Source organism: Molothrus ater, chromosome 13 (assembly GCF_012460135.2).
Source record: "Molothrus ater isolate BHLD 08-10-18 breed brown headed cowbird chromosome 13, BPBGC_Mater_1.1, whole genome shotgun sequence".
Classification (NCBI taxonomy): Eukaryota; Metazoa; Chordata; class Aves; order Passeriformes; family Icteridae; genus Molothrus; species Molothrus ater.
In genome coordinates, this window is record NC_050490.2 from 19,467,215 (window position 1) to 19,489,038 (window position 21,824).

The following is a 21,824-nucleotide window of genomic DNA, read 5'->3' on the forward strand; positions in this document are numbered from 1 at the left end:
CGCCGCTCCCCCCCGGCCGCGCCGGTGCCAGCGGGGGCTGCGGCGGTGCCGGGGCCCCGCGGGGGTGCGAGTGGCGCCTGCAGCGCTCCCGGTGCCCCCGGAGCCGGCGGGGAGGCAACGCCTCCTCCCCGCCCCGCCCTACCCTACCCGGCGCCGTTGTGGCGGCGGCACCGCCGCGCCGCGCTTTCCTATTGGCTGGCGCCCTGTGCTCGCGCCGCCCCCCGCGCGCTCCCATTGGCCGCGAGGCGCGAGGGCGGGGCCCTGGCGCGGCCCCTCCGTGCTCCCCCCGCTGCCCCGCGCGGGGGTTCCGCCGCCCGCCAGGCCCTGGGCGCAGGTGAGGAGCGGGCCGGGATTCCTGGGAATTCCCGGGATGACGGGAATGATGGGAATGACGGGAATGGTGGGAATCATGGCAGCGGGAGAGGGAGAGGGCAGCGAGGTTACCCGGGCTGGGCGTGCTCGGGCCGCCTCGGGGTTGCTGCCGGAGCCTGGAATGAGGGAATGGGAGCGGTGGGAATTTGGGAATTCGGGAATACGGGCTGGGAATGCGGAAATGCGCGGAAATACGGGATATGGGCTGGGGGAATGTGGAGTGCAGGAATCGCGGCTCTGGGATTCGGGAATATGGGATCCGGAATTCCTGGAATTCCCTGAGGATTTTCCTGGAATTATGAAGCGTTTCCTGGGAATCAGATGACTTTCCTGGGAATACCAGGATTTCCCTGGGAATGTCAGGATTTTCCTGGAATTCGGAGGAGTTTCCTGGGAGTACCAGGATTTCCCAGGAAAAGCTTCATCTGGGGCTGCTCCAGCTCCATTTTCCCCGCTTTTCCCTGCAGGAATCCCAAGAGGAATCCGTAAATCCCGGGATTTTTGCCTCTGGAAGCTCGAGATGCGTTAGAATTCCAAGAATTCCCAGAATTCCCTTTCCCTAAGGTAAGAACAAAGCTGCTTTTCTCCATTCCTGTTTATTCCCAGCTCTGCTGGGATCTCTGGAGTTCCTGTCCCAGCCTGGAACCCAGATTTCCCTGATTGCTGGGAATGTTGGCACTGACCCTGGACAGGGATACCATTCCCATCCAGGAAAGCCCAAATCCATGTCCTGATCCTGTTTTTCCATGGTTTTCCCAGGGATGTTCCACCATGAGTGACATTTCCAGCTGGAACATCCCAAATCTCCCTCCTGCTCCCGTTTTCCCATGTTTTCCCAAGAATGCAGCACCATGTGCTGACCATTCCCATCTGGAACATCCCAAATCTCCATCCTAATCCTGTTTTTCCATGTTTTCCCAGGAATTCTGCACCATGCACTGTCTGGCATGGGTGCCATTCCCATCAGGACCACCCCAAATCCCTCTCCTGATCCTGTTTTTCCCCGTTGTTTTTCCCAGGAATGCAGCACCATGCACTGCCTGGTCTGGGTCCTGTTCCTATCAGCAACATCCCAAATCCCTCACTTGATCCTGTTCTTCTGCATTTTTCCCTGTTTTTCCCAGGAATTCTGCACCATGAGTGCCATTCCCATTTGGAACACCCCAAATCCCTGTCCTGATCCCATTTTTCCATGTTTTCCCAGGAATGCAGCACCATGCGCTGCCTGACCCCATCACCCTGACCATTCCTATCAGGAACACCCCAAATCCCTCTCCTGATCCCATTTTTCTGTGTTTTCCCAGGAATGTAGCACCATGCGCTGCCTGGCCTGGGTGCCGTTCTGATCTGGAACACCCCAAATCCCTCTCCTGATCCCGTTTTTTCCCTGTTTTTCCACGTTTTTCCCAGGAATGCAGCACCATGCGCTGCCTGGCCCGCCTCAGCTCCAAGGCTCTCCTGGTGCTCTGCTCCCTCCTGGCTCTGCTCTCGCTGCTGCTCTGGACCCGCTGCTCCCATCGCCCCCAGCCCGCTCCAGGCCCCCCGGAGCACCCCGGCATTCCCGACAGCGAGGAGGCCTCGCCCCAGGACGCCCCCAGAGCCCCGGGAATGCCGGGAAGCGCCGGGAGGGCGGCGGCGGGGCCGCGCTACGAGGAGATCGACTGCGTCATCAACGAGGAGCAGACGGTGAAGGGGCGGCGCGAGGGCAGCGAGGTGTTCCTGCCCTTCAGCTGGGTGGAGAAGTACTTCCAGGTGTACGGACGCATCGCCCAGGCTGACGGGGGCGAGAGGTTCGAGTTCTCCCACAGCTACTCCAAGGTGTACGCCCAGCGCGCGCCGTACCGGCCCGACGGCGTCTTCATGTCCTTCGAGGGCTACAACGTGGAGCTGCGTGACAGGGTCAAGTGCATCAGCGGCGTGGAGGGTGAGGGACGGGGCGTTCCCCCTGGGGAGTCTTTGGGGTTGGGATGAGCCCTAGAATCTCCTGGAAGTGCTCCGTAAAACGTGCAGGAAGTGCTCTGTAAAATGTGCTGGAAGTGTGAAGCGACCCGGGCGTTCTGGTGGGAATGTGGGAATGGTGGTAAGGTCAAGTGCATCAGCGGCATGGAGGGTGAGGGACGTCTTTGGGGTTGGGATGAGCCCTAAAATCTCCTGGAAGTGCTCTGTAGAATGTGCTGGAAGTGCAAAGTGATCTGGATGTTCTGGTAGGAATGTGGGAATGGAGGTGGCACTGGCAAAGTCCATGAGAGGATCAAGTGCATCAGCAGTGTGGAGGGTGAGGGCCTGGGCGTTCCCCCTGGGGAGTCTTTGGGGTTGGGATGAGCCCTAAAATCTCCTGGAAGCGCTCTGTAGAATGTGCTGGAAGTGCTCTGTAAAAGGTGCTGGAAGTGCAGAGTGACCTGGATGGGAATGGGAGTGGTGACACAGTCAAGTGCGTCAGTGGGGTGGAAGGTGTGAGCCTGGGCATTCCCGGGAATTTTTGGGGTTGGGATGATCCTTAAAATCTCCTGGAAGTGCGAAGGGACACGGATATTCTGGTGGGCATGTGGGAATGGTGGTAGGGTCAAGTGTGTCAGTGGCATGGAGGATGAGGGCCTGGGCATTCCCTGGGGGAGTCTGTGAGGTTGGGATGATCCCTAAACTCTCCTGGAAGTGTTCTGTAAAATGTGCTGGAAGCGCTCCGTAAAATCTCCTGGAAGTGTGAAGGGACACGGATGTTCTGGTGGGAATGTGGGAACGGAGGTGGCACAGCAAAGTCCATGACAGGGTCAAGTGCATCAGCAATGTGGAAGCTGTGAGCCTGAGGATCCTTTTGGGATTGGGACGATCCCTAAAATGTGCTGGAAGTGCAGAGTGACCTTGATGTGGTAGGAATATGGGAATGGCGGTAGGGTCAAGTGTGTCAGCAGTGTGGAAGGTGGGAGGCAGAGGATTCCCAGGAATTTTTGGGATTGGGATAAACCCAAAAATATCCTGGAAGTGCTCTTTAAAATGTGCTGGAAGTGCTCCTTAAAATGTGCTGGAAGTGTGAAGTGACCTGGATATGGTGATGGGAACGTAGGAATGGGGGTGGCACCATCAAGGTCTGTGACAGGGTCAGATGCATCAGTGGTGTGGAACTTGGGTTTTGCTGGGAAAGCAGAGGATTCCCAGCAATTTTTGGGATTGGGATGATCCTTAAAATGTGCTGGAAGTACAGAGTGACCTGGCTGTTCTGGTGGGGATGTGGGAATGGGGATGCCACTGGCAAGGTCTGTGACAGGGTCAGGGGCATCAGCAGAGCAGAAGGTTTTTTGGGGTTGGGATGATCATGAAAATCTGCTGGAAGTCCTCCTTAAAATGTGCTGGAAGCGTGAAGTGACCTGGATTTGGTGCTGGGAATGCAGGAATGGGGTTTAGCGGTGGCGCCTCGGGCCTTGGGATTGTCAGGGATGGGTTGGGTGGGACAGGACACGGGGAATGGCTCCCAGTGCCAGAGGGCAGGGGTGGATGGGATATGGGGCAGGAATTCCGGGCTGGACTGGAGTTCCCAGAGAAGCCGTGGCTGCCCCTGGATCCCAAGAATGTCCAATGCCAGCTTGGAGCACTCTGGGATGGTGGAAGTGGCCTTACCCTTGGAAGGGGTGGAATGGGGTGGGATTGAGGTTCCCTTGCACCCAGCCTTTCCACAATTCCATAAAAGTTGGGAAGACCATGCCAGGGATTCCTCTGCCAGCTAAAACCATGGAATTCTGGATTTTATTGGGAAAGGGCCCAACGCCCTCCTTCCCTGGGACTTCCCTCTAACCTCCAACTGCTTTGATGGAGTTCCTGGAATTTCGGGGTGCAGAGCAGGACATTTTCCCTCATTCCAACGCTCATGCCAGTGTTTTTTTCCGGGCAGGAGTTCCTCTCTCCACACAGTGGGGCCCCCAGGGCTACTTCTACCCCATCCAGATCGCCCAGTACGGGCTGAGCCACTACAGCAAGAACCTGACGGAGAAGCCGCCGCACGTGGAGGTGTACGAGACGGCGGGGGACGGGAACGGGAACGGGGAATGGACGGTGCCCAAGGGCTGCTCCCTCACCACCGTCTGGGACAAGACCCGGCTCACCGGGGTCAAGCAGTTCTCCTGCCCAGGTGGGTGGTGGAGCAGGGAGTGGGAATTGTTGGGTGCTGGGGTTTTGTTTGGCCTTTGTTCCCAATCCTTGATTCCAGTCTTTCATTCCCAGTCCTTCATTCCCAATCCTTTTCATTCCTTATGCTTCATTTCCTGTCCTCTTCACTCTTCATCTTTTTCATTCTGCATCCTTTTTATTCCCCATCCTTTTTCTTCCCAATCCTTTGTTCCCAATTCTTCATTCCCAGTCCTTCCTTCCCCATCCTTTTCATTCCCAATCCTCCATTCCCCATCCTTTTTGTTCCCAATCCTCCATTCCCCATCCTTTTCATTCCCAATCCTCCACTCCCCATCCTTTTTGTTCCCAGTCCTCCATTCTCCATCCTTTTCATTCCTTATCCTTCATTCCCGATCCAATCAGGTGAAACAGCCCAGAAACGTTGAATTATTGAAGGGCTGCTCTAAAAGCTTTGGAATCCCTCCTGGGAGCGGGGATGGCCTCTGGAATCCGCTCCAACCCTTTGGAAACGGGAATCTTTCCGTGCTGAGCGAGCCTTTTCCGGGGTTGCTTTTGCAGAAAGCTCCGAGGGCGTCTCCCTGGAGCTCAACAACGGCCGGGATTTCATCATCTCCTTCGACCTGAAGCTGCTGAGCAACGGCAGCGTGTCCGTGGTGCTGGAGACCACGGAGAGGAACCAGCTCTTCACCGTGCACTACGTGTCCAGCACGCAGCTCATCGCCCTCAGGGACAGGGACATCTTCTACGGCATCGGAGCGCGCAGCAGCTGGAGCACGCTCACCCGGGACCTGCTGACGGATCTCCGCAAGGGCGTGGGGCTCTCCAACACCAAGGCGGTGAAGCAAACCAAGATCATGCCCAAGAGGGTGCTGCGCTTGGTGGCCAAAGGCCGCGGCTTCCTGGACAACGTCACCATCTCGGCCACCGCCCACATGGCCGCCTTCTTCGCCGCCAGCCGCTGGCTGCTGCGCAACCAGGACGAGCGCGGCGGCTGGCCCATCATGGTCACCAGGAAGCTGGGGGAAGGCTTCAAATCCCTGGATCCGGGCTGGTACTCGGCCATGGCGCAAGGCCAGGCCATGTCCACGCTGGTCAGGGCCTACCAGCTGACCAAGGAGCCGGCGTTCCTGGGCGCGGCGCTCCGGGCCACGGCGCCCTTCAAGCTGCCGGCGGAGCAGCGCGGGGTCAAGGCGGTGTTCATGAACCGGCACGACTGGTACGAGGAGTACCCCACCACGCCCAGCTCCTTCGTGCTCAACGGCTTCATGTACTCCTTGATCGGCCTCTACGACCTGAAGGAGACGGCCGGGGAGAAGCTGGGCAAGGAGGCGCGGCTGCTCTACGAGCGCGGCATGGAGTCGCTCAAGGCCATGCTGCCGCTCTTCGACACCGGCTCGGGCACCATCTACGACCTGCGGCACTTCATGCTGGGCACGGCGCCCAACCTGGCGCGCTGGGACTACCACACCACGCACATCAACCAGCTGCAGCTGCTGGGCTCCATCGACGACGCGCCCGTCTTCAAGGAGTTCGTCAAGAGGTGGAAGAGTTACCTGCGGGGAGGGCGGGCCAAGCACAACTGAGCTCCTCCCCGTCCTCCCCGCCGTTCCGACGGCTCCTTCCCAAAATTGCGGGCCTTAAAACTGCTCCGGGGAGGGTTTGGGATCGGGACGCTCTCTCCCGCGTTGAGGTTGGGTTTTGTTGGGATTGGTTTTTCCTTTTCCGAGGAAAATGTTTGCAGAAGCCATAGAAGTCTTGGAAGCGCGGTCGCTGCCTGGAGAGCTCATCCAGGGCCTCCTAAACCGGGATTTTGTGTCCGTGTTGGAGCAGCTCCCGTGGGATGAGCGCCGTCCACGGGAATCACTCGGAGCCTGGGAGTGCAAAGCGTGGCTTTAAAGTGGGGGGGGGTTTCCTAGGGATTCGCTTTTTCGGGATGAAAAATCCGCAGTTGGAGTTTTTTGCCAGTTCTCTGCCTGGAGATCCTGGAGCTGGAGGGTTTCTTCATGGAAAACACGTGCCCGGCATCATGGAAGCACAACTGGGAGCCTGGAGCACACAGCCCCGGGCCACCAGCACCCGTGTCCCCTCGGAGCTGGGATCCCTTATCCTGGTGTCCCCTCGGAGCTGGGATCCCTTATCCTGGTGTCCCCTCAGAGCTGGGATCCCCTATCCTGGTGTCCCCTCGGAGCTGGGATCCTTATCCCGGTCACTGGAATTCCCTCAGAGCTGGGATCCCCTATCCTGGTGTCCCCTCGGAGCTGGGATCCCTTATCCTGGTGTCCCCTCGGAGCTGGGATCCTTATCCCGGTCACTGGAATTCCCTCGGAGCTGGGATCCTCATCCCTGTCACCGGTATCCCCTCAGAGGTGGGATCCTTTTTCCTGGAGCTCTGTGTTTTCTATGGGATTTTGGAATTCCATCTGGGAGGTTCCTCAGAGCTTTGGGGGCGTTTTCGGGAATTGCTGAGCGGGACGTGGAGCTCATCTGGAGTTCCTCAGGAAATGCAAGAATTCGGGAATTTTCATTTTTCTCCTTCTCCAGCCCATCCAGCATTTTAACAGTTCCATCCCAGAGGTTTTTCCAGCTCTCCCTGGGCTGGAACTCTCAGAGGAGCTGTGGCTGCCTCTGGATCCCTGGAATGCCCAAGGCCAGCTTGGAGCAGCCCGGGACAGTGGAAGGTCCCTATGGAATGGGATGAGCTTTAAGGTCCTTCCCACCCAACCATTCCATGATTCCATGATCCCACCGGCTGCCTGATCCCAAAATCGAGGATGGACATTGGGAATTCCCACTGCTCCCATTCCGCGTTGGAGCTGATCCCAATCCCAAAATCCTGGGCACAAGGACAACACCCATCTCCATCTTTTTATTGCTTTCATTTTTTGAGGCTTTTCCTTCATTTCTCACCGATCTCGGAGCGACCTTTTCCCGGCTTTAATCCACGCGCTCCGGTCGGATCCATCCATCCATCCCATGGATGGCAGAGGAGAAATTCCAATACCAAAGGTAGTAGAGGGGAATTTTTTCCATGCCCATGGAAACCCAGCAGACACAAACCCACCCCAGACCCGGGATTCCTGCTCAAAAATCCGCTCCATCCTCCCTCCACGTGTTCCTTCCATTGTTTTCCCGGCTGGAAAACCCAGAGAGCCTCCTTGGATGCTGCTCCAGGATGGTGTTGGTGCCTTACAGAGGCCAGAATTCCTCTTGGTTGGGTTTTTTGGGAATTGATGCTGATGGTGGGGTTGGAGCATGGCCGATTTTCCCGCTCTGGAAGAGCTCGGAAGCGCGGGATGGGCATTCCAAGGTTGAGGTCCCACCTCTTGTCCTTCCATCACCTTCTGGTGGCCTTAGACAGGTGGAGCTTCCAGGAATCCCCAGAGGCTGTAAATCCATGGAGAATCCATGGGGATATTCCTGATACTCCTTAAATTCCGTTGTGCATTGAAAGAGGATCCTTGACCATACTGGCAGTGCCCAGAACTTCATGGAATTCATTCCAATTTGGGATCTTTTTCTTCATTTTCCATCTTCAAGCTCCCAAAGATCTTTGGGACCAAGATCAGCTTTGATCCCAGATTTTCCTGTGGAGATCCATGGGCTCTTCCCATGGGATCCTTTCTCCACGGATGCCGCTGGAAGTTTGGGATGGAGCGTTCCAAGGTTGCCCCTCCTGTCCTTCCATCACCTTCTGGTGGCCTTAGCACAGGTGGAGCTTCCAGGAATCCCTACCAGAGGCTGCAATTCCATGGAGAATCCATGGGGAATTCCTGATACTCCTTAAATTCCATTGTGCATTGGAAGAGGACCCTTGGCCATGGAGCCAATCCCCAGAACTTCTTGGAATTCATTCCAGTTTAGGATTTCTTTGTTCATTTCCACCTTCAAGCCCCCAGAGATCTTTGGGACCCGGATCAGCTTCGATCCCAGATTTTCACCCAGAGATCCGTTGGCTCTTCCCATGGGATCCCCTCTCCGTGGCTCCCCCACCCCAGCAGCACAAGCACAACCCCCCCCCGGAATCCGGGCATTCCCTGGGATCCAGGCATTCCCTGGAATCCGGGCATTCCCTGGAACCCGGCATTCCCTGGGATCCAGGCATTCCCTGGGATCCGTCATTCCCTGGAATCCGGCATTCCCTGGAATCTGGCATTCCCTGGGATCCGGGCATTCCCTGGGATCCAGGCATTTCCTGGAATCTGGCATTCCCTGGGATCCAGGCATTCCCTGGGATCCGGCATTCCCTGGGATCCAGGCATTCCCTGGAAGCCGCTCATTCCCGTTCTCCTCCTCCCCGGGCGTGGCTTGGCTGGGATTTTGTTGGATTTCCCGGGATTTTCCCGAGGATCCCGATGGAAAATATGCAATAATTTGTTTACAGGATGCTCCGGGCAGGGCGCTCCTTTAAGCACAATGTGCACAGGATAGTTTTGTATTCCGCCCCTCCGGAATTTTTGGCGGGAAGAGGTTCTCCTACGTTTCTATGGGACATTGGGAATGCTTGGAAAGCTTTCTAAGACTGGGAAATAAATTTTTTTATCTTAAGAAAAAAAAAAAAACCAAACCTTGGGATGTCTTCCTTATTCAGGGATTTTCCAAGTATTTTATTTTCCAGATGTATTCCAAGTTTTTTCCCTGCGGTGGTGGCGTTTTGAGGTGTCGTGGTTTTAAGGAGGTTTTCTTCTGGAAAAGTGGGAAAATGTGGATTTTTCGCATTAATTAAGGGTTTGGTGATTGAGGGAAGGAGCACAAGCGGTGGATTCCTGCTGGGAATTATTCCAGCTTGTTTGGAATCTTTTGGGAATTGTTAAATGAGGATTTTAATGGAGCGGTCACTAAAAATATCCCAATGTTGGGAATGGGGAAATGCAGCTCCAGGGAATCCCAGAGCCCCTTCCAGGAATCCAGGGAGGGCTGGAGAGGGATTTGGATCAGGGAGTGAGGGGCAGGACACAGGGAATGGCTGGAAAAGTGGATCTTGGGAAGGAATTCCCAGCTGGGATGGAATTCCCAGAGAAGACGTGGCTGCCCCTGGATCCCAGGAATGTCCAAGGCTGGGCTGGAGCACCCCGGGATAGGGAAAGGTGTCCCTGCCCATCCCACCCAAAATATTCTGGGATTCTCCCAAGTGATTCCCACTCCTTGGCACGTTGGGATTGAAAAGAGCCTTGGAGCATCCCCGAAGGTGGGAACGGAATTCCAGAGCACCGGGAAGCTGTGTCCAGGGAAAAGCTGTGTCCCAGTGCTGGCAGGAAGGGGTTAATTCCCAGGAGTCCCCAGGACTTTCCTGTGGGATTGAAGTTCGGGATAGAGCTGGGAATTCACCAGCCCTGCCCAGCTCCTCTCTCTCCCAATTTCTGGAAAACTGAGGGATAATAATTAATAATAATTAATAATTAACTGAGCCCGCTCATCCCTCTCCATCCCGCTGGGATCTCCCACTCTCCGAACGTTGGGAAAGCCGTTCGCAGTGGAACACTGCAGGAAAAGCAGCGGATTTTTGGGAAGCAGAAGGGGAAACTCACCGGGCTGGGATTCATTCCCATCCAGCTGGGAAGGAATAATCCGGGAATGAGGAGCCGCGGGAGGGCTGGAATTGCGGGGCTCCTCCGGAGGAGCTCCGGGAGTTTTCCAGAGGCGCCGGGAGCGGGAGATGCTCGGCAGGGCTGGGAATTGATTTTTTTTAATTTTTTTTTTCCTGCTTTTTTTCCACTTCCTCGTCGCTGGCTCCGATCCCGGCCGCGTTTGGCCGCGCCGATTTCCGGGTTTATCTGGGAACCTTTTTTCCGTGGACGAGCCGGGGTTCATCCTCTCCCACAGCCTGGGAATTGCCGGCTCTGGGACCATCCCTGGGCGCGCTTCCCGGCGGGATCGTGCCTCTGGAAAAGCCGCGCCCGCCCGGCCGGGAATTCCATGTGGGCAGTGTTTGTTCCCCGTGAGTAATCCCGGGATTCGGAGGCAGCGCTGGAAAACGCCGCATCCAGCGGCGGCTCCGAGCAGCGCCCGTAAGTCCCGGCTTGTCCCCCTCTCCGGCATTCCCAGCTCTTCCCGCTGATCCCGAGGGTCGGCTCCCGGGAAGTTCGGGAATGCGGGAATAGGGGAATGGGAATGGGAAAAGAAGCGCCGGGGCAGCGGGAGCATTCCCGGCCCTCCCACGGCTCCCGGCGCGGGGGATCGCGGAATTCCCGGGAAGTTTCACTCGGGAGCGGGATGGGGTCTGGGATCCCGCGGGAAGGACGGGTGGGATCGGCGGATTTCTGGCATGGAAAAGCTGCTGCTCCCGGCGGATCCCGGCGAATTCCAGCGGCAACAACAACAACAACAACTCCCACAAAGCCGCCGTTGTCCCGCCGGGAGCGCTCCTGGCACGGCCCGCGCCGCTCCCGGAGTTTTCCAGCGCTGCTCCCGCTGCTCCCGGCGCCGCTGGAAACGCGAACGGGGCCGCCTCGGGAATTCCCGAATATTCCCGGCCCGTGGAAAAGCGCCGCTGGAGCTGGCACGGAGCGAGGGATGTGCCAGGGAGAGCCGTGCCAGGGGGTGGGATCTGCCATGGGGAGGGATAGGGATGCTCCATAGGGAAAGGAGATTCCATAGGAGAAGATGTGCTGTGGGGATGGAAGGAAAGGAAAAAGGAAAGGAAAGGAAAAAGGAAAGGAAAGGGGAAAGGAAAGGAAAGGAAAGGAAAGGAAAGGAAAGGAAAGGAAAGGAAAGGAAAGGAAAGGAAAGGAAAGGAAAGGAAAGGAAAGGAAAGGAAAGGAGAAAAAGGAAAAAGAAAAGGAAAGGGAAAGGGTGCCATGGGAGCTGTGCCATGGGCAGAGGACGGTGACAAGGTGACAGGGCCGGGCTCCTGGCATGGCGGCGGTGCCGGGTGGGGACATCGGTGCCAGGTGGGGACGTTCCCCGGGAGCTCCCGGGCCGGAGCTGCGGCTGCAGGGCCGGGACAGCCCCGAGAGGGGTCGGGTGGGACTGCAGGGAACCGGGGGAGGCAGAGGAGGAGGAGGAGGAAATTAAGGAGGAGGAGGAAGAAGAAGAGGACGAGGAAGAAGAGGAGGAGGAGGAGGAAGAGGAGGAGGAGGAAGAGGAGCTGTTGCAGCCACCTGAGCGAGGCCGCAGCCCTGGCAGAGGTGACTCGCAGGGGTCACAGCCCCGCCATGTCCCCATTCCCATTCCCATTCCCGGCTGGGAAGAGCCCGAAGAGGAGGAGGAGGAGGAGGAGCAGGAGGAAGCAGGCCCGGCCCGGCCCGGCCCGGCCCGCAGGGTGTGCCCGGCCCCAGTGACTCACTGTGCTCGCTGCCCTCGTTGTGCTCCCAAACCACAAATTCCTGCCTGAGGCCGGGCCTGGAGCCTCCTCCTGCTTCCCACAGGGAACAGGGAATGGGAACAGGGAAATGGGAACAGGGAACAGGGAATGGAGAGAGGGAATAGGAAACAGGGAATAGGGACAGGGAACAAGGAATAGGGAATGGGGACAGGGAACAGGAACAGGGAACAGGGAAGGGATCCCTGCACAGGAATGGCTGGGTCGGGATGGATCCAGGTGCTCCCAGCTCAGGGATCCCATCCAGGGGCTCTGGGCAGAATGGGATCCTGCACCTGAGAGGAGCCTCTGGAAAAGCCCAAGCCTCTGGAAGGGCTCATTCCTTTGTCCTCTGAGAATCCCAGAATTCCAGGTCAGAAGGGCCTTAAAACTCCTCTCATTCCAGCCCGGCCATCGCAGGGACACTTCCTTGAACAGATCCAGCCTGGCCTTGGGCACTGCCAGGGATCCAGGGGCAGCCACAGCTGCTCTGGGAATTCCATCCCTGCCTCTCCCCACCCTCCCAGCCAGGAATTCCCAATTCCCAGTCTCCCACCCATCCCTGCCCTCTGGCAGTGGGAGCCATTCCCTGTGTCCTGTCCCTGCCTCCCTTGTCCCCAGCCCCTCTCCAGCTCTCCTGGAGCCCCTTCAGGCCCTGAGCTCGCCCTGGAGCCTTCTCTGGATTCAGGTCCTGTTTCCACCATGGAAAACCACAGGAATTCTGTGGGATCCAGGGGCTGCAGGCTCTGTGGAGCTTTGAGGCAGCACCTCGCTACTTCCAGAGCCCCGGGAAGCACTCGATTCCCAATTCCCCATTCCCAGTTCCTCATTCCTCATTCCCCATTCCTCATTCCCCATTCCCCATTCCCCATTCCCATCTAATCTTTAACCAGAGGCGTTTCCAGCGGGGTTTTGTTGGTTCATTGCTCTCCTGCCTCATTAATTTTTCCCTCCCTCTCCAGCCGTTCCCGGTGTCCCGGGGCTTTTCCTGGAGCTGCCTCACCCCGGAGCTGGCAGAGGTAGGGCCGGGGTGGGAGGGAATCCCTGAATTCCAGGGGCTGGGAAAAGGGGTTCTTTGGGAATGGCTCTGTGGCGCACCCAAGGGCTGGATCCCGCTGGGAATCTGGGATGGCTGGAGCAGCTGGAATGGCAGCCCAGGGTGCTGCAGAGGCTCCGGGAGCTCTCGGGATCTCGGGAATCCAGAACTTTGGATTCCTCTGGATCCTGGTGGGATCGAGCTGAGGCAGCACCTGGAGCAGGAGCTCCTTTCCCTCTTTTCCTGCCCTGGTTGGGAGGGAAGGAGGGATCACGGAGTTTTCCCTTGATTTCCCAGAGTGCCGGCGCCAGGATCAGGTAAGAGCCGGAGCCAGGATATTCCATGGGACTGGGAAAGGGGATCCAGCTGGGATCCCGTGTCCCTCCGCTTCCTGGGATCCTGCATCCCAGGATCCCGAGGTGATCCCGAGGTGATCCCACATCCCTCTGGATCTGTTGGAATTCCCGTCCCTCTGGAAAGTGGGATCAGCCTTGTCTCACTGCTCCCTTGGGATCCCAGCTCCCCGTCCCGCTGGGATGCAATTCCCTGTGGGATTTGGGATTTGGGATTTGGGATTGGACCCCGTGCTGCATCCCAGGAATTCTCATCCCCTCCAGGCCATCCTGATCCCGGAATCGCTGCGGGAGCAGCGCCATTCCCGCGGCATGCGGCCGGGAGGGCTTTGAGGCGCTGTCCTGGGGAAGCTGAGCTGGAAAATCCTGGGAATTCCATCCGGAGCCGGCCATGCCGAGCCCCACGGCCCGGCTGCTCCGCGCCCACCAGGTGCCCGAGGTCAGCGGGAATTCCCTCCCTGATCCCGGGATCAGCAGGATTTGGGATGTGACACACAGGAACAGCAGTGGGGTCACCCCAAGGGTGGCACAGCTGTGTCCTGACTCTGGAATTTTGGGAATGCTCCCCATCCTTTTCCATTCCCATTTCCCATTCCCATTTCCATTCCCATCCCCATTCCCATTTCCATTTCCATTCCCATCCCCAATATTCCCATTCCCGTCCCTGTGCCTGTTCCCGTTTCCATTCCCATTCCCATCCCCATCCCCAATTTCCATTCCCATTATTCCCATTCCCATCCCTGTCCGCATTCCCATTCCCTATTCCCAACCCCATTCCCATCATTCCCATCCCCATTCCCATTATTCCCATTATTCCCGTTATTCCCATTCCCATCCTCATACCCATTCCCATATTCCCATTATTCCCATTCCCATGATTCCCATGATTCCCATTTCCATCCCCATCATTCCCATCATTCCCGTTATTCCCAGAGTTACCGGGAGCCGGGAATCCTCTCTGGGTACCGCCCTCCCCGGAGCTCAGCCTGCGAGTGCCTGCTCAGCCTCTTTGGGATGAACAACGAGACCCTCAACATCTGGACACACCTGGTGCCCGCCGGGTGAGTGCCCGCGGCCCCGGCACAGCTGGGCACACCTGGGGGTGCCCCTTAACACCTGGACACAGCTGGGCACCCCTGGGCACACCTGGTCGGTGGCCTCAGCCCCATGGCACACCTGGGCACACCTGGGCACCCCTGGGCACACCTGGGGGTCCCCTCAACACTTGTACACATCTGGGCACACCTGGGGGTGCTCCTTAACATCTGGGCACACCTGGGCACAACTGGGAATCCCTGGGGGTGCCCTCAGCCCCTGGGCACACCTGGGCACATCTAGTGGGTAACCTTTAACACCTGGACACACCTGGACGCCCCTGGGCACACCTGGGGGTGCCCTCAGCCCCTGGGCACACCTGGGCACACCTGGACAAATCTGGGCACCCCTGGGCACACCTGGTCGGTGCCCTCAGCCCCATGGCACACCTGGGCACACCTGGGCACATCTAGTGGGTAACCCTTAACACCTGGCACTCTTGGGCACCCCTGGTCATCCCTGGGCACCTCTTGTGAGTGCTCCTTAACATCTGGGCACACATGGTGGGTGCCCTCAGCCCCTGGGCACACCTGGGCACACACCTGGGCACACCTGCGCACACCTGGCACACACCTGGGCACACACCTGGGCACACCTGGGCACACACCTGCGCACACACCTGGGCACACACCTGGGCACACCTGGGCACACACCTGCGCACACCTGGGCACACACCTGCGCACACCTGGCACACACCTGGGCACACACCTGGGCACACCCTCCGAGTGCCCACCATGCCCGGCACTGACCCCTCTCTCCCCCCCGGCTCCTTCCCCAGGTATTTCCTGTGGCTGCTCCTGTCCCGGCTGGGCGGTTCCGGGTCGGAGGCCGGGGCGGGGCCGTTCCTGGCCTACCTGGGCACGTGCGCGCTGTACCCGCTGGCCTCGAGCGCCGCGCACGCGCTGGGCGCGCTGGGCGGGCGCGGGCGGCACCGCGCGTTCTGCTGCGACTACGCCGCGCTCAGCATCTACGGGCTGGGTCAGCGCCACGGGACACGGGGATCACGGGGGGTTCCTGGGGTCTGGGGATTATTGGGGGGGTTTGTGGGATGTGGGGATTACGGGGGGTTTGTGGGATGTGGGGATTATTGGGGAGGTTTGTGGGATGTGGGAATTATTGGGGGGGTTTGTGGGATGTGGGGATTATTGAGGGGGTTTGTGGGATGTGGGAATTACGGGGGGTTTGTGGGATGTGGGGATTATTGGGGGGGTTTGTGGGATGTGGGGATTACGGGGGGTTTGTGGGATCTGGGGATTACTGGGGGGGATTTGTGGGATTTGGCAATTCCGGGGGTTTGTGGGATCTGGGAATGCCGGGGGGGGGGGGGGATTTGGGAATTCCTGGGGGTTTGTGGGATTTGGGAATTACAGGTGGTTTATGGGATGTGGGGATTATGGGGGGATTGATGGGATGCGTGGAAATCCGGGGTTGGGGGGGGATTGATAGAATTTGGGAGTTACGGGGGATTTGTGGGATTTCAGGAATTCCGGGGGGATTGATGGGATTTGGGGAATGGCGGGGGTTTTGGGGGATGTGGGGATTATGGGGGAGTTTATGGGATCTGGGGATGATGGGTGGGGGGGGGTTGGTGGGATTTGGGAGTTCCGAGGGATTGCGGGATGCGGGAAATCCAGGGAGATTTGTGGGATTTGGGAATTCTGGGGGGGTTTGTGGGATTTGGGGGATGCCAGGGGGTTTGTGGGATTTGGGAGTTCCAGGGGGATTTATGTGATGTGGGGATTATGAGGGGATTGATGGGATTTGGGAAATGACGGGGGATTGATGGGATTTGAGGAATTCTGGGGAGTTTATGGGATTTGGGGAATGCTGGGGGCTTTGTGGGATTTAGGAAATCCGAGGGAGATTGATGAGATTTCGGGAATTTGGGAGGTCAGGAGGAGCTGGGATAGGCCAGATTTACGGGATTTTGGGAATTTAGCCTGGATTTATGGGATGCCACATCCAGAGGGGAGGTTTGAGGGAAATTCCTGCTCTTCCTTCTCCTCATCCCTGCAGTCCAGAGCTCAGGAATGGCCTGGAGCAGCTCCGGCCACAAATAATTTGGGACAGACCTGGGATTTGGAATAATGGGAATGAGGAAAAATCCCACCCAGCTGGAGGAGCCTCACTGGGAGCACGAGGCAATTCCAGGACATTCCCACAGCCCTCTGGAATGCTGCCTGTTCCGGAGATTCCCGGCCCTTCCCAATGTTCCAACCCGGAGCTCAGAGCTGAGCCCAGGAGGAGGAGGAGGAGGAATTCCAGGGGAATTCCAGGGAATTCCAGGATTTGGAGCTGACAGCCCCGCTGTGCTTCCAGGCTCGGCGCTGGCCTATTCCGCCTACGTCTTCCCTCTGGAATGGGTCGGGAGCACATTCCATGAATTCTACGTTCCCGTGGCCGTGCTCAACTCCGTGCTCAGCACTGGCCTGTCCTGCTATTCCAGGTAGGATCCAGCGGGAATTTGGGATGAGGGGTTTGCTCACGGGCTGGGCCGGATGGGAGGTGGGGAAAGGGAGAGAGGGAATTTTTCTGTTGGGAAATGAGGAGAATTCGCCGATGAAAATGTGGAGTAACTGGAGGAGCTTGAATTTTTGGGAAGTTCCAAAGGGGATTTGTGGAATCCTGGAATGGTTTGGATTGGGAGGGAAACTTGGAGATGATCCAGGTTCGCTATCCCAGAGAAGCTATCCCAGAGCCCACCGTCCTGGAGAAGCTGTGGAATTCCCTGTGTATCCCATGTAGAATTCCTGGTGTTCCCTGGGATATCCCATGTGGAATTCCCTGTGTTTCCCTGTGTATTGCATGTGGAATTACCGGTGTTTCCTGGTATATCCCATGTGGACTTCCCTGTATATTCCATGTGGAATTCCCTGTGTATTCCATGTGGAATTCCCTGTGTTTCCCAGTGTATCCCATGAGGAATTCCCAGTGTTTCCTGGTATATCTCATGTGGAATTCCCTGTGTATCCTGTGTGGAATTCCCTGTGTTTCCCACATAGAATTCCCTGTGTATCCCAGTATATCCCATGTGGAATTCCCTGTGTTTCCCTGTGTATCCCATGTGGAATTCCCTGTGTATCCCAGTGTATCCCACACAGAATTCCCGGTGTTTCCCAGGTTTCTGGAGGCGGAGCGGCCCCACCTGAGCAAAGCTTTCCGAACTTTGGCCTTCGTGTATCCCTACATTTTCGACAGCATCCCAGTTTTCTACAGGGTGTGTATCCCACAAAATCCTGGGAAATTTCAGCTGCCTGGAATTCTTTGGGAAAACAGGCCCAGCTCGGGGTTTGAAAGGCAAACAAACTCCGGCAGGAAAAGGCCCTGGGATATTTTTTCCTGCTCTCATTGCCGGCGAATTCCTCCCGCTTCAAAGGGCTGGAAAATTCCTGCCTTGGGAAGCTGGGAGGGATTAAACTTTTCCAGGGATTGAACTGGAGCAAGGTGGGAATTTGGGCCGGCAGGAATGGAGGTGATGGGAGTGGGGAACTGGGAATGGCTCCTTGGGATTGATGGATCAATCCTGCTTTTTTTCTGGGAAGCAGGGTTGGAGTGGGGTTGAGGGGAGGGGGGAACTGGGAATGGCTCCTTTGGGATGGATGGATGGAGCCATGGATGGATGGATGGATGGATGGATGATGGATGGATGGAGGGATGGATGGATGGATGGATGGATGGATGGATGGATGGATGGATGGATGGATGGATGGATGGATGATGGATGGATGGATGGATGGATGGATGATGGATGGATGGATGATGGATGGATGATGGATGGATGGATGGAGCCATGGATGGATGGATGGATGGATGGATGATGGATGGATGGAGGGATGGATGGATGGATGGATGGATGGATGGATGGATGGATGGATGGATGGATGGATGATGGATGGATGGATGGATGGATGGATGGATGGATGGATGGATGGATGGATGGAGGGATGGATGGATGGATGGAACCATGGATGGAACCATGGATGGAACCATGGATGGATGGATGGATGGATGGATGGATGGATGGATGGATCGCTCCCGTTTTTGCCGGCAGCTGTCCCGGAGCTGCTCCGAGGCCTCGCTCCCGCTGCATTCCCGGCACAGCCTCTGCGCCCTCCTCACCTTCCTGAGCTTCACCTCCCGCCTGCCTGAGCGCCTGGCGCCGGGGAGCTTCGACTTCATCGGTGAGCATTGCTGGGAATGCCGGGAATAAACCCTGGGAATGCCGGGAATAAACCCCGGGAATGCTGGGAGTTAACCCAGGGAATGCCAGGAATGACCCCAGGGGAATGCTAGGAATAACCCCATGGGGTCCCAAGGATGAACCCAGGGAATGCCGGGAATAAACCCCATGGAATCCAGGGAATAAATTCCTCGGAGCCACAGACATTGGGAATAGGAATTACAAGGAGGATAAAACCCCAGGAATTGGGAATAGGATTTTGTATAATGATAAAACTCCAGCAATCAGGAGCAGGAATTTGTGGGATAAATATTCCCACAAATATGAAGCGTGCTGAGCATGAGTCAATCCTGGAATCCTGGAATTCTGGGATGTTTTGGATGGGCAGGGCCACCTCCCACTATCCCAGAGCTCTCCAAGCCCCCAGAGCATTCTGGGGACGTGGAATCCACCTGGCCCAGCCGAACACCCCTGGAATTTCCATGGAATTTCCATGGAATTTCCATGGAATTCTCAGAGAGTTTTCTGTTGCAGGGCACAGCCACCAGGTTTTCCACATCTGCGGGATCCTGGGAACGCTCTTCCAGCTGGAAGCCGTCTCCATGGACATGGCGGAGCGGCGGGGCCGCCTCCCGCTTCCCTCTTCCCTGGAAACCTTCGGATCCCTGGGAATGGGGGCGGCCGCCAGCCTGGCCATCCTCGGGGTCTGCTTCCACCGCCTCCGCCCAGAGCCTCCTTCCCGGGAAAAATCCCACTAAATCAGGGATTGCCTCAGATTTCCAGGAGCAGTCCCATTCCAGAGGTATCCATGGGGGAATTGGATAGTCTGGAAATATTCCTTTGGGAATTTCCCAAGGGAAAACTGCACCGGTTTTATCCGTGGATGGGCTGGGAAATGTTTCCCATACCATTGTTATCCACAGGGAAAGCGTCAAATAATCAGGATTTCATCCCTGAAAAGAGAGGGAAGCGCTCCTGCTTCCCAAAGAATCCAGGATCCCTCAGGTCTGCCTTGGAAAATAATCCAGGGAATGTTGGCATCGCCAGCTGGGAGATTCTTGGTGCAGCCAAGCACTCCCTAATTCCCCATTTCCCTTGGGATGTGGAAATCCTTTGGAATTCCAAGCCTTGCACTCAGCCCAAGTGCCTGGAAAGGTGGGATGGAGGGGCTGGAGTTTCCCTCCCAGTTTAATTCCCACTGGCTTCACTCTTTATCCGGGAGAAGGGATTCCAGGAGAGAGCCCCAGTGGGATATTCCTGCAGGAGAGCCCTGCCAGGGTCTCATTCCAGGAAATCCTGAGAAGTTCACTGCCGTGGGAATTCCAAGTTTCCACGGGCGGGGGGGAGATGGAATTAAGGAATTGAGGAATTCCATCCTGGATCCTGGGATTTGGGGTGGGAGTTGGGAGAGCTCCACACCCCAACCTCCTGGGATCCCGCATCCTTTAGGGAAAGGTTTTGAATGTTTTGGGATTGGGATCCATGGGGGGATGCTGGGAGAAAAGCAGGATTTGGGACAGCTCAAGGGTTAAAAGCAGCCTGGAATTTTAAAGAATTCCCAGGATTTTCCCTCTGCTGTTCCTTGTTTTCCTTCCCTGCTGCCCCTGGATTTTGCTGGAGGAGCCTGGAGCTCCAGGCTTTTCCAAGATCCAGGTTTTCCTCTTGGATTTCCCTGTGGGAACACGGCACACGCTTTGTTCTTTGGGAATATTTTCCTGGATAATCCCACGGGTCTTCCATTAATTTCCTTTAATTGCCTTTGCCGAGGTCTGACTGCTGCACTTTGGGAGCTGCTGGAATTTGGGATATCACAATAAAATCTGGGATGAACGGGTTAAATATGGGATAAATCAATCCTTGGGAATGGTGAGCGGGATTTTCGGGATATTTATAAGCGCTGGAATTGTTTTTCCAAAGGTTTTTTTAAAATTAATATAAATCACTGATTTTATTCTGCTTAATAATAAAAATATTCCTGGGAAAATGAATTCCTTTGGAGATCATTGCTGATAATTCCAGAGTTTATTTACTTTGGGAGCTGCTGTGACCAGGGAGGAATCCAGCTGGGATTGGAGAGCCCGGAAAAACATCGGGAATCATCCCAGGATTATTCCAGGTCATTCAACTTTTGAACTGAAATCCTCCCGTCCTCGCCAGTGCTGGGAATTTTGGGAAAACTGCATTCCAAAGGGGATGGAATGCCAGAATTCCACAGAATCCTCCGGCTGAACCCATGGAATGGGCGATGCTGGATCTTGGAGTGGCACAGGGAGAGGATTTTTCCTGCTTTTTACCAAAGGTCTCTGGATTTTCCTCAATTCCCTTCCCAGGAGAACTGAAAACTCCGTGTCCAGTTGTTCCAAGGAAATAAACTGGGATATTTATTTGTGGAATGTTGATCCACAGCAAGTGCCAAAGGAATTGGGGATGAAATTCCAGCAAACCTCCCTCACCCGTCCTAAGCCATGAGGATTTGGAAAAGCTGGAAAAAAGCAGGATCTTCAGGCTCCTCCAGGTGATTTTATGCTTTTTTTTTTTTTTTTCTTTAAATATCCTCGAAGCCTTGTGGAAACATTCAGGACTTTGGACTAAAAATGGGAATTCCCTGGAATTTAAAAGAAATTGAATCCCTCTCCCCAGTTCCCCATTGGAATCAATTCCCTGGGAAGGAAGTTTGCTTTTCCCTGGACTTGTTCTGCTGGATTTTTCCCACATGTCCCAGCACCACATTTCCACGGTTATTTTCCACCATGGATCATTTCCCACAGGTTGGGAATTAACTCATTTCCATCAGGTTGGGAATTAACTCATTTCCATCAGGTTGGGAATTAACTCGTTTCCTACAGGGTGGGAATTATTTCCAACAGGTTGGGAATTAACTCATTTCCAACAGATTGAAAATTCACTCATTTCCATTGGGTTGGGAATTAACTAGTTTTCCACACGTTGGGAATTAACCTGTTTCCACAGTTTGGGATTTATTTCCAACAGGTCGGGAATTCACTCATTTTCCAACAGATTGGGAATTCACTTGTTTCCATCAGGTTGGGAATGAACTGAGTGACTGATTCACCTCCAGGCAGGCACACAGGGAAGCCCTGGCCCTGCAAACGGTCTGCATTCCACCTGTTTTCCTGAAAGATCGGAATTAAACGGATAAAAAGCGGGGGGAAAAAAAACGGGACCGGCCGGGGCCGGGATTCGAACCCGCGGCCCCTTCACCCCCGTTACCAGCAGGGGGCGCCCGCGCCTCGGGCCGCGCCCCTTTCCGCGTTGCCGTGGTGACGTGCCGTGCGTGACGACGTCAGCGGCGCCGTGCTCGCTGATTGGACGGATTTGAATCTCACGGGCGCGCGACCGCTGCCAGCCCCG

General features: G+C 56.2%; 2 protein-coding genes across 2 annotated transcripts; both read left to right on the top strand.

Annotated features, from left to right (window-relative positions):
• The first annotated feature begins 279 nt into the window (after nt 1-279).
• On the top strand, nt 280-8,672 carry GLCE (glucuronic acid epimerase). Its single transcript, XM_036389930.2, has 5 exons — nt 280-334; nt 840-936; nt 1,783-2,296; nt 4,256-4,492; nt 5,050-8,672. The coding sequence occupies exons 3-5, from the start codon at nt 1,795-1,797 to the stop codon at nt 6,072-6,074; spliced, it is 1,764 nt and encodes a 587-aa protein (XP_036245823.1). The 5' UTR covers nt 280-334; nt 840-936; nt 1,783-1,794; the 3' UTR covers nt 6,075-8,672.
• Nucleotides 8,673-10,436: 1,764 nt separating this feature from the next.
• Nucleotides 10,437-20,391, top strand: PAQR5 (progestin and adipoQ receptor family member 5). Its single transcript, XM_036389694.2, has 9 exons — nt 10,437-10,496; nt 12,751-12,807; nt 13,442-13,616; nt 14,111-14,238; nt 15,051-15,250; nt 16,592-16,718; nt 17,393-17,489; nt 18,324-18,453; nt 18,987-20,391. The coding sequence occupies exons 3-9, from the start codon at nt 13,569-13,571 to the stop codon at nt 19,208-19,210; spliced, it is 954 nt and encodes a 317-aa protein (XP_036245587.2). The 5' UTR covers nt 10,437-10,496; nt 12,751-12,807; nt 13,442-13,568; the 3' UTR covers nt 19,211-20,391.
• Nucleotides 20,392-21,824: the final 1,433 nt, after the last annotated feature.